Source organism: Sciurus vulgaris (genome assembly GCF_902686455.1).
Source record: "Sciurus vulgaris genome assembly, chromosome: X".
Taxonomy (NCBI): Eukaryota; Metazoa; Chordata; class Mammalia; order Rodentia; family Sciuridae; genus Sciurus; species Sciurus vulgaris.
Genome location: NC_136471.1, coordinates 124,738,338 through 124,753,833, shown reverse-complemented (window position 1 = coordinate 124,753,833; position 15,496 = coordinate 124,738,338). Strand labels below are relative to the sequence as shown.

The 15,496-nt window shown below is 39.6% G+C and overlaps 1 protein-coding gene across 2 annotated transcripts in view; it reads left to right on the top strand.

Moving 5' to 3' along the window:
- Positions 1-15,289, top strand: part of NHS (NHS actin remodeling regulator) — a 333,348-nt gene extending 318,059 nt beyond the window's left edge. For both annotated transcript variants that reach the window (XM_079123121.1, XM_079123122.1), the window contains 4 exons: positions 3,032-3,163; positions 4,281-7,259; positions 7,548-7,674; positions 11,139-15,289. In XM_079123121.1, coding sequence (XP_078979247.1) covers positions 3,032-3,163; positions 4,281-7,259; positions 7,548-7,674; positions 11,139-11,745 — 3,845 coding nt within the window. In that variant the 3' untranslated portion in view covers positions 11,746-15,289. The remainder of the gene's footprint in view (positions 1-3,031; positions 3,164-4,280; positions 7,260-7,547; positions 7,675-11,138) is intronic.
- Positions 15,290-15,496: the final 207 nt, after the last annotated feature.

Sequence of the window (15,496 nt, the reverse complement as noted above, 5' to 3'; positions counted from 1 at the left end):
AACATCCATTTGCATATGTTCTGCTGGGCTACTTGTTATGTAAATGATGGACAGTTTCTTTTAGAAAAAAAAAATCACCAAATAGCTCTTTGGCCCCAGCCCACTGAAATAATGCAGAAAGCAGCAGTGATTAATCATATGATAATGATGTGTGGCACCCAAGAAAGAAAACAGCATACCCCAGGTTTCTAAAACAGCAAGTAAGATCCTGTTGCCCAACTAGAAAAATCTGTTTTCATGCTTTCTTTGATGATGTTAGGCTTGAAAAAAAAAAAAAAAAAAAAAAAGACCATTTAGATTTCTGGGATTTTTTACCTAAATATATGGATGCATAAAATTCTAATTTATAACCAGCAAACCTGTCTTCCTTTCACTCTCTGCTTTCCTCCTCTCCTGTGTATGAGAGTTTGAATATTAGTCTAGGTAGAACGAAAGGCTAGCTGGAATTTTCTTCCAAGTTTTTTTGGCAACAATTGTGAATTCCAGAACTGGATCTCATAATCTTAAATTGTAAGTCAAATAGTGATATAAATATTCTAACTTTCAAAGATAGAAATTAAATGGCTTTCTTTAAACATCTTTGGTAGTGACATTTTAACTTATTTGTTTATTGAAAATTTCAAAACAGTCATGTTGTGACTGATTTTCATTTTGGTGCCATGTGACAAAAGGTTGAATGTCCCTTGAGATGCATTTTGGACACAGGTATTATTAACCCCACTCAAATTTCTCTCACATAGAGCGGGAAGCAAACAGACCAGGTATCTGGGACAGATATTATTTTCCTCCAGAAAAAAAAAAAAAAACAAAGGAGTTCTAGTTGATTGGTCGGTTGTGAGGTGGGAGTTAATTTTCCTGATGACCTATTCAACTTGTAGGAAAAATTATTCTAAAGATGTACACTTATCTGATCTCTGTAATCTAAATGAGATGTATTAGGGCTTTGGCACCCTCTTAAACTAATTTTCAGTTCTGGGAACATCTGATGATTAGCAGCACCTGCTCCCTTCCTGGCACTGTAAGTAAAATTTTGTTTTCAAATTTAGTCCTATGATTATGGACCATCATCTTGTGATTAAGAAAAAGGAAAGATTTCTCCTTCTGCTTTATTTTAGGAACTCCCAGACTAAAGCCTAGATTAGATATTGATTTCAAGAGCTTTAATGAGGATATTGTTATTGCTGTCCACATGACATACAATGTCTGTGCCTGTATACCATGTATTCTATACTCATTAAGAGCAAAATGAAGCATTTTAATTTTGGGTTGGAACTAAGAAAGGAAAATTTCATTAGTATGAATTATCTGATAGTATTGTAATTATTCATCATGTGACACAGATTTTTCAAAGTGAATTCTAGAAACTGTTGGCCCTATGATATAAGCAGAACTCAACTACTTCATTATACAACTGAATCAAGATTTAATATACCATCCTTATTATGCTTAACAATCAGGATAAAGAATGAGATGACCAAATTCCAAAGCATGACATTTTGGCTATTTGAGGTGAACCTCACTCTGAAAAATTCAATATGCATGCCTGTGCTAGGAAGAGTTTGAGTTCCTCACCTCCCAGCTTATCATTCTAGTTTTGATAAGACTGCATATAGTGTTGATAGTGTGATTAAAGAGAGAGAAACTAATGAGCATCATGATTGATCCTCTGTACTTATAAAGACAATTGGTATAAAGATTGGGAATTCAAACTTTACAGTTGGAACATGAGTTGTGATACCACCATTTACTGGTGACGAGTTCTGCTCCCTTTAATATTGAAGTTTGAACACTAGAGAAGCACACCAAGGCAAGCATATTAAGCAGGTTTTATTTAAAAGTAGTAATAATACAGACTTCTGCCATGAGGGAGAAGGGGGCCATGGCTGATGTTCTCAAGTCCCAAGGAGTGAGTGCACCCTACATCTTTTATAGGTGAAGGTCTCTTTTGTCCTCCAGTTCTCTCCCCTTATCTCTCCTCCTGCCTATGTGGCTAGGCCTGGTTTTGCAGGTGAGATGCATAAAGTGAAAAGTGGATGGGCAGGGGGAGGGCCAAAGTGATGCAGCCAGGCAAGGGCCCAGGGGGCATTCATTAGCAGCTCCTTGCCTGCAGTCCTTGATAAGGGCAAGTAAATTTGGTAATCTATGGGCTCCAGAGATCCTTGACATTCTATTCTCCCAGGGGCAGTCTCCAACTTCCAGAGGCAGGTGGCTCTCATGGCCTCCATTTCCTCGATTTGACCCGATCCCCTATTTCTACACTAACTGCCTGTCCCCAATTCTGGCTTCAGTTGGGTCCATTAAAGTGCAGAACTGGGAACTGCCCTATATGTTTATTTCATATTGATAGGACAGCTGTGCTAAAACAAAAAGCATCCGGTTTAGTCAGTAGAAGAAAATAGAGTTACACCATGATTTAAAAAAACCAAATCCATAAGCTGCTCTGTGTGTGTGTGTGTGTGTGTGTGTGTGTGTGTGTGTGTGTGCATGCGCGTGCATGCGCCCACACGGCGCTCCTGTACAAGTAGAGAGGAAGGTTTGGGCCATGGGCGGTGGAGGGGAAAAAGACTCACAAAGAGGCTTTTAATGAAGAAATGGGTCAGGATATGTTAGCTGAACTAATTCAGGTTAACATCTTGGCTACAAATCTACTATGCAAAGGTATCAGTTTCAGAGAGCCCAGAAATAGACCAGTAAATAATAGTAACCAAAGGTTATAAATCCTTAAGAAGCCATTTGTGTGTGAGAGTGATTGTTTTTGATGTCTTTTTCTCTTTTCTTTCTTTTGATTTCTCTCCTTTGCTTGTTACTTTTGGCAGAGCAAGCTGTTGTAGAGAGCAGCATTTAGAAGTAAAGCTTAATGTACTGCAGCATAATTTAAATAAGAGCTGAATAAGGGCTCTCTTATATTTGTTCACAGGCTTAATCCAAACTCTTCCCTCACTTCCAATCAATAAATATCACTGTGTTTCAAGCAAATGAAAATTTGTTTGCCACTTCTAAAGGCTAATGAGACCTATTTTGTGGGTTGCAGGAGTTGGTTTTGACAGAGAGGCTAGTATACGCTGCTCTCTTGTTCATTCACAATCTGTACTACAGCGGAGACGAAAATTGAGGAGGAGGAAAACCATCTCGGGGATCCCCAGAAGAGTGCAACAAGAAATAGGTGTGGTATAAAAAATGCTAATGGTTTCTGTCTAGCGCAGATTATGAGGAGATGAAGTGGAAACCAGCCTTCTACAGGCTTCCTTAAAAATACTAAATGTTTTAACTGGTAGAGGTTTGGAAATGGTGTGTATTTGTTTTGTATTCAGCAAGCCAGGTGGTGTTACTTTTTAACTCTCTGTTCTTGACTGTAAAGGTTTAACCTTATGGATGTGGGTACATACACTCAAGTCTTATGGCTGAAATGTAATATCTAGCTAATATTTAAGTTTTAAGGAAGAAAACACTTAAAAATTTTTAATTTCTAAAGTAGGAATCATGAATAAAAAGTAACAATTCAATGTAAGATTTTTTGGAAAATTGTAACTTCATGTAAAGGGAGATACTTTTAACAGCATTATTTTAAAAAGTAACAAACATACTCAAATATTGAATACTGAAAATATGCTACCCTTTTTTTTCCTCTCTTTTTTTTTTTTTTTTTGCAGTGCTGGGGATTGAACCCAGAGCCTTATACTTGCAAGGCAAGCACTCTACCAACTGAGCTATATCCCCAGCCCTTGAAAATATGCTACCCTTGGTGACACTTTTCTATTCTGTTCAATGTGTTTAGAACATCTTTATCTAGGTTTTAAAAATCATTATTTTGGTAGCATCTCTTGTAAATAAGATTTTTATTTCTTCTAACAAAGTCTATGATTTTTATTTTATTCTGTTTATATTACAAAATACAAAAAAGTAGTATCTAAGAAGATAAAATGTACTTTAGTTAAAAAATAGAGTCACTTTTTGGTGCGAATCAAGGTGGTACTGAAGAGAGATCATTCATAAGATATGAAAGCATATCTTCTCGTAGTATACACACATATATAATTGTGTATGTATTTATTTATATAGAGATCAAGAGAGAAAGAAGGACAGAAACAGAGAGAGAAAGACAGCATTTTAACTTTCTCCTAATTTGATTTCTCCTAATATTGATTTTTTACTGATTTTATTTTTTATTGATTTTTTTTTTCTGTAAGAGAAACTTACCTGGCAGCACACAGATCTGTGGATATCTCTCAATTAGTGTATTGATGTATTAAATATCTCACTGTGCTTTCCATGTGCCCTAGATTCTGATGAATCACCAGTGGCCAGGGAAAGGAATGTGATTGTGCACACAAACCCAGACCCCTCCAACACTGTCAACAGAAGGTCCGGAACCAGGGACTCTGAGTGCCAAACTGAGGATATTCTAATTGCTGCCCCGTCCAGAAGGAGAATCAGAGCTCAAAGGGGTCAAAGCATTGCAGCTTCCCTTTCTCATTCTGCTGGCAACATTTCTGCACTGGCAGACAAAGGTGACACCATGTTTACTCCTACAGTGAGCAGCCGTACAAGGTCTCGGAGCCTTCCTCGTGAGGGTAATAGAGGTGGAGATGCTGAACCTAAAGTTGGTGCTAAACCCTCAACATATGAAGAGGAAGAGCCTTTCGGGGGTGACCACGAAAGAACCCCTAATGACTGCAGCGAAGCTCCAGGCAGCCCAAGTACACAGGAACACCAGCCTGCCTTGGGCCTGGCCTGTTCTCAGCATCTTCACAGCCCCCAGCACAAGTTAAGCGAGAGAGGGAGGTCACGTCTGTCCCGAATGGCTGCTGACTCCGGCAGCTGTGACATCTCCTCCAACTCAGACACCTTTGGGAGCCCTATCCACTGCATCTCCACAGCTGGCGTCCTCCTCAGCAGCCACATGGACCAGAAGGATGATCATCAGTCATCCAGTGGGAACTGGAGTGGGAGCAGCTCCACGTGCCCCTCACAGACCTCAGAAACAATCCCTCCTGCAGCTTCTCCTCCCCTCACTGGCTCTTCACACTGTGACTCAGAATTGTCATTAAACACAGCCCCTCATGCTAACGAGGACACCAGTGTCTTTGTGACAGAGCAGTACAGTGACCATTTGGATAAAGTGAGAAGCCACCGGGCAAACTCCTTTACCTCCACTGTTGCTGATCTGCTGGATGACCCCAGCAACAGCAACACAAGTGATAGCGAGTGGAATTACCTACACCACCATCACGATGCCTCTTGCCGCCAAGATTTTAGTCCTGAGCGTCCCAAGGCAGATAGCCTGGGCTGCCCAAGCTTCACAAGCATGGCCACTTATGACAGCTTTCTGGAAAAGTCTCCATCGGACAAAGCAGATACTAGCTCTCACTTTTCAGTAGACACAGAAGGATACTATACCTCCATGCACTTTGACTGTGGTCTCAAAGGTAATAAGAGCTATGTCTGTCACTATGCAGCCGTGGGTCCAGAAAACAGCCAGGGTGTTGGCCCTGGTCTTCCAGACTGTACCTGGCAGGACTACTTAGACCACAGGAGGCAGGGGAGACCAAGCATCTCTTTCAGGAAACCAAAGGCAAAGCCTACCCCACCTAAGCGTAGCTCATCATTGAGGAAGTCCGATGGAAATACAGATGTTCCTGAGAAGAAAGAACCAAAGATTAGCAGTGGTCAGCACCTGCCTCACAGTTCCAGGGAAATGAAGTTGCCTCTTGATTTCTCCAACACGCCTTCTCGAATGGAAAATGTCAATCTTCCCACCAAGCAGGAACCTTCTTGGGTGAACCAGAGCGAACATGGAATGAAGGAACCTCAGTTAGACACCTCAGATATTCCACCATTCAAAGATGAAGGTGCTGAACCAACTCACTATGCAGACCTCTGGCTTCTAAATGACTTGAAAACAAATGATCCTTATAGATCCTTATCTAATTCAAGTACTGCTACGGGTACCACAGTTATCGAGTGCATCAAATCTCCAGAGAGCTCAGAATCCCAAACATCGCAATCAGAATCAAGAGCCACCACCCCATCTCTTCCTTCTGTTGACAATGAATTTAAACTGGCTTCACCAGAAAAGCTGGCCGGCTTGGCTTCTCCATCAAGTGGCTACTCAAGCCAGTCTGAAACTCCAACATCCTCTTTCCCTACAGCTTTCTTTTCAGGTCCATTGTCTCCTGGAGGTAGCAAAAGAAAACCTAAAGTTCCAGAAAGGAAATCCTCACTCCAGCAACCCTCTTTAAAAGATGGAACCTTATCACTGAGTAAAGACCTTGAACTTCCAATTATACCTCCTACTCATCTTGACCTAAGTGCTCTTCATAATGTCTTGAATAAACCATTCCACCACCGTCATCCATTGCATGTTTTTACTCATAATAAGCAAAACACAGTAGGAGAAACACTGAGGTCAAATCCTCCACCGTCCCTTGCAATTACACCAACAGTCCTGAAATCTGTTAACCTTAGGTCCATCAGTAAGTCTGAAGAAGTTAAGCAAAAAGAAGGCAACAATACAGATCTGCCCTACCTAGAGGAAAGTGCCCTCACAATGGCTGTCTTATCTCCAGGTAAGATCAGGCCACATACAGCAAAGAAATCAATATCACGGCAGTACTCCGCTGAAGATACCATACTGTCCTTTTTAGACTCTTCTGCAGTTGAGATGGGACCAGATCAACTTCATTTGGACAAGAACCCTCCTTTTGATGTGAAGAATCACTGCAATCCAGAAACTGTGACCTCAGCTGGTAGCAATCTTCTAGATTCAAATGTCATGAAAGAGCAAATACAGATGGAGAGTGAGCCTATTCCAGAAAACACACCAAGTAAAAACTGTGGGGTTTCCACAGAAGGATTTCAAAGGGTCTCTGCTACCCGCCCAAATGGTTTGGACAGCAAAATAATACAGTATGGAGCTGGTCCAGATGGAGTGCTAGAACAGGTACAGAAGCCATCCTCTGAAGATCAGGAGGAAGGTGCACAACCTGAATCTGTGGGTGTAATCGCCTCTCAGTCCAACTCACCAACTAGAACAATGGACATAAGCAACCAACTTAAGCATCAACTTGTTATGAGCCACCACCACCACGACAAAGTGCCTGGGAATATCCGCTATGAATCAGAGATATCAACTGTAAATTCATTTCCTGAAAAATGTTTTGAGCAGGAAAATATTGCTTCAGGTATTTCACCCAAAAGTGCCTCTGATAACAGCAGAGCAGAGGAGATCCAAGGAAGTGTGGATGAGACTTCATTGAAAGGTCAGTCATTGTTACCCATATCATGATAGATATGTGCTTTAGGGCATTTCCTGTAGCATTTCTTTCTTCTCTGTAATATAGTACGGCCCTGGGTGTTGGTTTCCCTCCACTATTTCTTTTCACTTATTAAGACAACAGAGATAAAAGCTTTTGTTATTGAAGGACTAAGCTTTGAAGATATATTTCTCATTTTAAAAATGGTGGTAACTCCTGTTTGATCCCTAAGTCATTAGCAGAGTAGTGTGCTGAGTAGCTTCCTCTTAAAGATACTTCTCTTCTTATTTTAAGAATCATCACCGAGTGATGACTCCATCATTTCACCACTTAGTGAAGATTCTCAAGCTGAAGCGGAGGGTGTGTTTGTGTCTCCAAACAAACCTCGAACAACTGAGGATTTATTTGCAGTCATTCACAGGTGAGGAGGCAATGTTACCAAAACCCCAGAAACAAAGGGCATGCAAAAACACTTCTTAAAGTGCTTCTCATCAAATGCAAATATAGAAATGCCTTTTGTACTTATAATGCATTCGACAAAAATAAAAGCCAGCAAGGAAGAATTCTTTTTCCAAATCAAATTGGTAGACTTTCAAGAAAGTTGGGAAATGTGAATTTTTATATATGGTTAGGTAGACCTCAATTGAGACACTGTCATAATAATTGATGAGGAAGATGTTGGTTTTGCCCCCAGAAAAGACATTTTGCAATAAGTATGTGAAAACAATTTGTAGTTCAGTAACATAGAATGAAAGTTCAAACTCTAGTATAATCATTGTGTGTGTGTGTGTGTGTGTGTGTGTGTGTGTGTGTTGTTAGCTTTGCATCGTTGTGACCAAAATACCCAACAAGAACAACTTAGAGGAAAAGTTTATTTGGAGTTCACAGTTTCAGAGTTCTCAATCCATACATGCCTGACTCCATTGCTTTGGGCCCACAGTGAGGCAGAACATCATGTCAGAAGGGCATGGTAGAGGAGCATTGCTCCATTCATGGCAGCCAGGAAGGAGGGATGCAGGAAAGAACAACTCTTCTAGGGTATACCCCCAGTCACCCACCTTTTCCACCCTCACCTGTCCATAGTCACTACCCAGTCAGTTCATTCAATCTAGGATAGATTGATAAGGTTACATCTCTCACAATTCAATCACTTTACCTCTGGACATTCCTGCATTAACACAGGAGCTTTTGGGGACATCTCATCCAAACCATAACTCTGTGTATGTGTGTATGTGTGTGTGTGTGTGTGTGTGTATTATCTGGGTGTATTTTTTCTGTGATGCTGGGGATGGAACCTAGGACCTCACACATACTAGGTAAGTGCTCTACCACAGAGCTACACCCCTACCCCACTAACTATTAAGTACTTTCTTGAACCTCAAGAAACATGTTCAAACTGTAATGACACACAGCAAAGCTAAATATGTTGATTCACCAAAACAATCAGGGGCCCAAGTTTGATATAGTGTATATACCTGCCCATTTCATAGTTTGGAACACCAATAATCGCTCCCTTTATTCACTCTTCTTAAAACTTAAATTTCTTCAATAGTACTGGCCTCCATCTCCAAAATTAATGTCCATATCCCATGAATAGGGGATGTCCTCTGAGTAGCTTTCACAGGACAAGATTGTGCCCATGCTGCTCATACACACTTTCTCATTTGGGCCCCTGTGCCCTTGTGGTCAGTGGCCCATATTTGCAAGAGTTACAGATTCATTACAGCTGGTGAACAAAGAGTAGAGCAGTAACTAGCTTTTAGAAAACACACTCATGGGGCTGAGGATATGGCTCAGTTGGCAGAGTGCTTGCCTTACATGCACAAGGCCCTGGATTCAATCCCCAGCACCACAAAACAAACAAACAAACAACAACAACAACAAAACCACACTCATTTCCAACTGAGCTAGCCAGTTGTAATGTACCTACTTTCACAACCATGGCTGCCTTCTTACAGCAGGCCTTGGGAACCTAGGTGGAACTCCTAAGGGACAGAACTTGGGGATTATTTTTTCTACCACCTCATAAACTTAACATTTTTTATTGTTTTTATTTTTTGGGCTTTTTTTTTTTTTTTTCCAAGCAGTTTACAATCTTATTTTCCCCCTGGGATTCTATGTTTTAAAGAAACTTCTGTTGATGCAATTCTCTCTTGAAGGAGCACTGCTTTTCAAAAAATAATTTTTTTTTTTTTTTTTTTTTGGTACCGGGGATTGAACTCAGGGGGCACTCAACCACTGAGTCACATCCCCAGCCCTTTTTGTATTTTATTTACAGACAGGGTCTCACTGAGTTGCTTAGCACCTCACCATTGCTGAGGCTGGCTTTGAACTCACGATCCTCCTGCCTCAGCTTCCCGAGATGCTGGGATTACAAGCGTGCACCACCACACCTGGTTTGTTTTGTTTTCTTTTTCTTTTTTAATTTTAGGTTCCAATCAGAAGCCCCTCCTCATGTACCTTAGCAGCCACACTTCACTTGGAAGGTGAAGACCAATTTATTTTTCTTTACCCTCCACGTACTTTATTTTTAATTGCAGGACAAATTACTAATCTGCTACAAAAGTTAAAGAGCCAAGTACTTATCCCTAAAGAACCATATGCTGTGTCTGAATGGTAGACAGGATGAAAAGAGTGGAATCAGAAAGACCTAGATTTTAATCACAATTCTGCCACTTTCTATGCAGCCTTGAGTAAGTTAAAACCTATGAACCTATTCCATTAGTGTAAATGGTGATACCTACAGGTCACATATTTGATTTTGATGTTAAGGTGATATTTTTGTGTCTAGAATATGGTAGATGAAAAGCAAAAGTTAGTTTGAAAACTCTACCTTATCAGAGTGCCCGACACTGTGTGCAAGATATCAACCACAGAGGTTTAAGTGAACCAAAATCAGACCAATTAGAAAGCTCAGATTTTCTTTACAGATCTTTAGGTTGGCGAGAGAGCATGCTGCCAGTACTTTTCAATGAACTGAGTTATGCTAAAGATTCATTGAATTTATAATTGCTTACATATCAAAAGAAAATCAATAATATGATGATTGGTGTTGAGGTTCAGTAGACTTATCAAGTTTGATAATCTTAGATTTGCATTTGTATAGGGTTTACTTATGTATTTACACCACAGAGACAAGAGTTATTTTGGTTCCTTGCAAGCTTGCAGTCTAAAAAGCTTTAAGAGCTCCAGGGATGGTCTAGATGTTCAATTCCTCACAGAGTTTGGCTTACCACTTAATAGCTGTTGATGTTCTTGGGTAGTGATGGGAAATGATATTTGCATCCAAAGATGGACTGATTTACTTAAAATGTCATTTAATTTTGTTTATGTGAAAAGTAAAAAGTTGTCTAATGCATCCCCAAATATCCATCACTAAAGCCCATTAACTATCAAACCAGGGCCAGTCCTGTCCCATCCACACCTCTATCCATTTGCTCTGTCTGATATTGTTTGGAAGTCAATACTGGACACCAGAGCATTTCATCTACATTGCAGAGACAGATTCAATAAGAAAAATCCACAGTCCTTCACCACATTGTAATAAAAAGTCAAATAGCAGTATTTTCTTTAACCCTCAAAAAACATTCCAATAAGTCCTCGTCTACAATCTCTAGCCTCCACATTGACTGTTATCTGAAAAGGGTGTCTCCAGAACTTAATTGATGCCCAGGGTCATGGGAGAGTTTCCCTCAGACTGTGAGTGTCACATGGCAAGGAATATGTCTTACTCTTCATCTCTGTAGCCCTAATACTTAGTATCCTATCATATAGGAGACACTCAAAATACTCTTCAAATAGATGTGGGAATGGGACTGAACACTTTGCTTCATAAAGATGTATGTGGACTGAGATATTTTGCTCCATTTTTCCTTTTCTTAAAAGATCCAAGAGGAAAGTACTTGGAAGAAAAGATTCTGGGGATATGTCTGTTCGAAGCAAATCGAGAGCTCCCCTTGGCAGCAGTAGCAGCGGGGCCAGTTCTGTCACTTCACCCAGCAGCAATGTGACAACTGCAAACAGCCAGAGGTCTCCTGGTCTCATCTACCGAAATGCCAAAAAGTCCAACACATCCAACGAAGAGTTTAAGCTGTTACTCCTCAAGAAAGGCAGTCGCTCTGATTCCAGTTACCGCATGTCTGCCACGGAGATCCTGAAGAGTCCCATCCTGCCCAAACCTCCTGGGGAGCTCACAGCAGAGTCCCCCCAAAGCACCGATGATGCCCATCAGGGATCCCCTGGGGCCGAGGCATTGTCCCCACTCTCCCCGTGCTCCCCGCGAGTCAACGCAGAAGGATTTTCGTCTAAGAACTTTGCCACCTCAGCATCAGCCAGGGTTGGACGTTCCCGGGCGCCCCCTGTAGCCAGCAGCAGCCGCTACAGTGTCCGCTGCCGGCTCTACAACACACCCATGCAGGCCATCTCCGAGGGAGAGACGGAAAACTCCGACGGGAGCCCGCACGACGACCGCTCCTCCCAGAGCTCCACATAGGCTGCCTATGTCAGGCTGCCTCCAAACGCCCAAACCCTTAGTTCCGAGGGGAAGTGGGGATGCTGCAGAGGACTCTGGACAAGTACCAGGACTGAGTAGCATCACTGCCTAGCAACGAATTTCTAAATACATGCTGGAGAAACAGAAAGTGGTTTTAGTCATTCTTGATTGTTTCCATGTTTTGAGTAGCTGCACTGTCTTCTCACGGTTTTTCTTTAGCTTAGCTCGATTTACCCAATCTCATTCCCCATGATAATAGAGCATATAAAAATATCTAATTTTCATGAAACCTATGCCAGGTTTTCCCAGAGCTGCCTATTCAAAAACATAAAGCCCTCACTGTCATGATTCTTTAAGAAGATGAAATTACTCTGGAGGTTTGGTATTTTTTTACATTAAAATGAACTAAAGCAAAATTTAGAAGAAAGAAGTACACATATGTAAATACCATATTTTTGATAAAAATGTGTAAATAGATTTATCAATGATCGAGTGGACATGTGGCCAATTATCTACCGCACACCAACTGTTTGTAGAACACACAAAAATAAAGTGTAATAACTGTATTCTGTGAATACCATTTTCATATCAATACCATATTTAAATGTCCACCAATGATTTCTGAGTGATGAAAACCTCAAATATGAATTTAAAACTGGTGAAATAAAGGAAACCTTGAGGTCATAGACTGAAATGTGATTAATCTAGGATAATGAATTCAGACCTAATCATTTTTGTGACAAATTACAGCATAAACAAGCTAATAGCAACCTGTAGCTGTGATTTGCCATGTGGTAATTTGGACAGAATGAAAAGCATGCTTTTGACTTTTTTTTGTAGTCAATGAGAGAAGTCATCATTCTCAACACAAAGCCCTGAAAAACAGCATTTGACAGTGTCCTTTAGACTTTAATTTTTTTAATGGATTGCTTTAAAGAGAATGAGTAGGGAAACCAGTAGTTAATTTTAGGTTATGTTTTATATTAGACTACTGGGGACATAAACGGTCATAATCCAATGACTATAATCTTTAAAATCCTTCAACGGTTTAGCAATTAGCTCCAGGTTCTTAAACTAACAAAAATAAAACGTAAGCATGCCACAGAGCTATTGATTTATCAGTAAGTACCTGCAATGAGTTTTCAGTGAAGCTTTCTCTCTGTGCTGATGAGATTCATGCTACCTAAAAATTAACAGAAATGACACTGTGAAAAATGTAGTTGGGAAATAGGTATGTGTATATGCATTATTTATATTCACTGTTAAACTGGGAATGGGGAACAGCTCTGGTTCACAACGCTACATACAACTGAGTTTTTGTCTGGTTTTACTATATCTGCTTGATGGCAAAAGGGGAGGGTGGAGGGTGGGAAAGGAACTGTCAGGGCAAGTGCTCTGATAAAATGAAGGCAGGGAAACAAGCTGAATTACTTGAAATTACTTGAATTTTCTTGTCTTAAAACTGAAAAAAAATGTAGTTACAAGTTGAAATCTGCAAGTGGTTTTTACACCTCTGATTTTCACATGAACTGATGCTAATATTTGGAATTATGTCAGAAATATAAGCAGCTATGTACTTAGAATAGGTTTTGAATGGGAGAGGTAGAAAGTAGAGAGAACTAAGAAGGGATATGGCCTATAAAAGACTAGAATGTGAGTAGAATGATAGAATACACCAGGGTTACCAAGAAATTGATATGCAGCTGGCTTTAAGCCCATGAAAGTGGTATTTTGGAAAGTAGGATGTGTGGAAGGGGGTTTGTGGTTTGGGATTAACTCAATGCAAAATGAAGGAGAAAGCCTGGTCTAAGAAGATATTGTCTTTCAATAGAAATACGTTTTAAGATGTTACAGATTAAGAATTAGAGAATCTGATTGCTGTTGGTGTTTTGTTTGTTTGGAAAGAAAAAAAAATGTTTGGCTTCTACTATTTGTTCGTACTACCAAATTGTGTTACTTAATTTCTTGTCATTCTTGTATGTAAAAAATGGGTGCTGGGGGTGGAGGGGTAGAGGAGGAGATTGAGAGAGGGGTAGAGGGAGAGTGAGAGAGAGAGAGAGAGAGTGAGTGAGAGTGTGCGTGTATGTGTGTGTGCACGTGTGTACTGGGGATAGATAAGCTACCTGGTAAAGGGTTTGAACATTTACAAAGGTTATACTTTTTATTAAAAGAAAAATGTTTGGGGGTTTGGAAAAAACAGACCATCATTTCTCATTGGAACACATAAATTAAGACAAGCAGCATGGTTTGACACCACATGGGAACACGAACAAATCTGTCTCATGCTTCGAAAAGTATACTTGGCGAAATTTTAAAAATAAAGTTTTTAGACAAATGTGATAAGAAACCATCATTTCCAGTCGCAATGGTGATCTTTTGTAATTCTCATAAAAGCAGTTCGTTTGCAGTATGGCTTTTGCGTAGTTAGGGGTTTTTAAGAGTGAAGAAAGAGGTATGTGGGCTTTAAAAGTGATTCTAAATCTTGAATAGAAAACATGGATTGGCTTTAACAAAAACGTCACCTTTTTATTATTGACATTAATTTAAGTAATGGTACCATATATATTTTAAAATACATATTGACTTGAATTGTAAGGCAATAAGATACCTTCTATATGTAATGATCACAGAACTAACCCTTATAAATATAGTTTTACTTATTTTGTTTACTCTAAAAATCTATAGCAGAGTTTCTCTATTTTATATTTCATAGATTTAAGAAAAACCCAAATAAAGATGGATTTTAAATTCACTGTGGAAAAAGAGTATTGAGTAACTGAGTAAAAAAGCAAGAAATTCCTTAACAATCTGGAATAGTCTACATGGATTTGTTATACAACAAACAAAACCAAGATTTAGGGCTGTCTTTAACATCACTGCCGGCTTGAAGCAGGTTACACACATTAGGTATTGTAAAGAACATCAACCTGAACTTTTCTTCTGTTGTTTGCACTGATGCTGATTTTTGTCTTTTATGTTTATACAACAAGTCTATGTTGTGTAGGGGAATTTTTTTTCTTTTTTTCTCCCCTTTTGATTCTGCTTTGATTTTTTTGTTGTTGTTGTTTTGTTTTGTTTTTGGCTAAGTAGGACATGGACTAGTTGTATAGCAAACAAAACATGCTGTTTGCTCTTGCCAAAGGTCAGTGAGTGGGTACATTTGCTGCAGTGGTGGCACTTAAGAACTAGATCCTGACAAAGATTTAAAATTATGAAGAAGGTTACAGTGTAACTATTTTGGTACTAGAACCAGTTCATGCTGGCCGAAAAGACAATGGTTTATGGACTTGCATCCATTTTGTATTTTTGTAATATTTGTAAATATAAACTTTTTAAATTGTTGCAAAGATGGTTTCTTTTGTAAGATGTTTTCAACGTTTACATTCAATCCAAGCCTTTGTATATTTTAGAGCTGTGCAACATTTTAAGTCTTGTATTTATTTTTAGTAAAAACGGTGACAGTTTCATTGTGAACCCCTCTCAAAAAAATGTATCAGAAAAGTTTGATTACCTAGAAAGTGTGTATAGAAACTGCAAATAAACGTGACTGCAATTAAACAACCGGTTTCTCTTCCTGTCATAAAATTATATTCTTGGGGTTTCACAAACAAAAAGTAGACATAAAAGAGGGATTTATCATGGCCAAAGTTGGAGCAAAAAATACAGCATCGATAGTGGGCACTATTTTCATATTTGAGGGGGAAAATACATTTTCAACGTTCAAGCTATTTTCCTTGTAGTTCATTTCTGG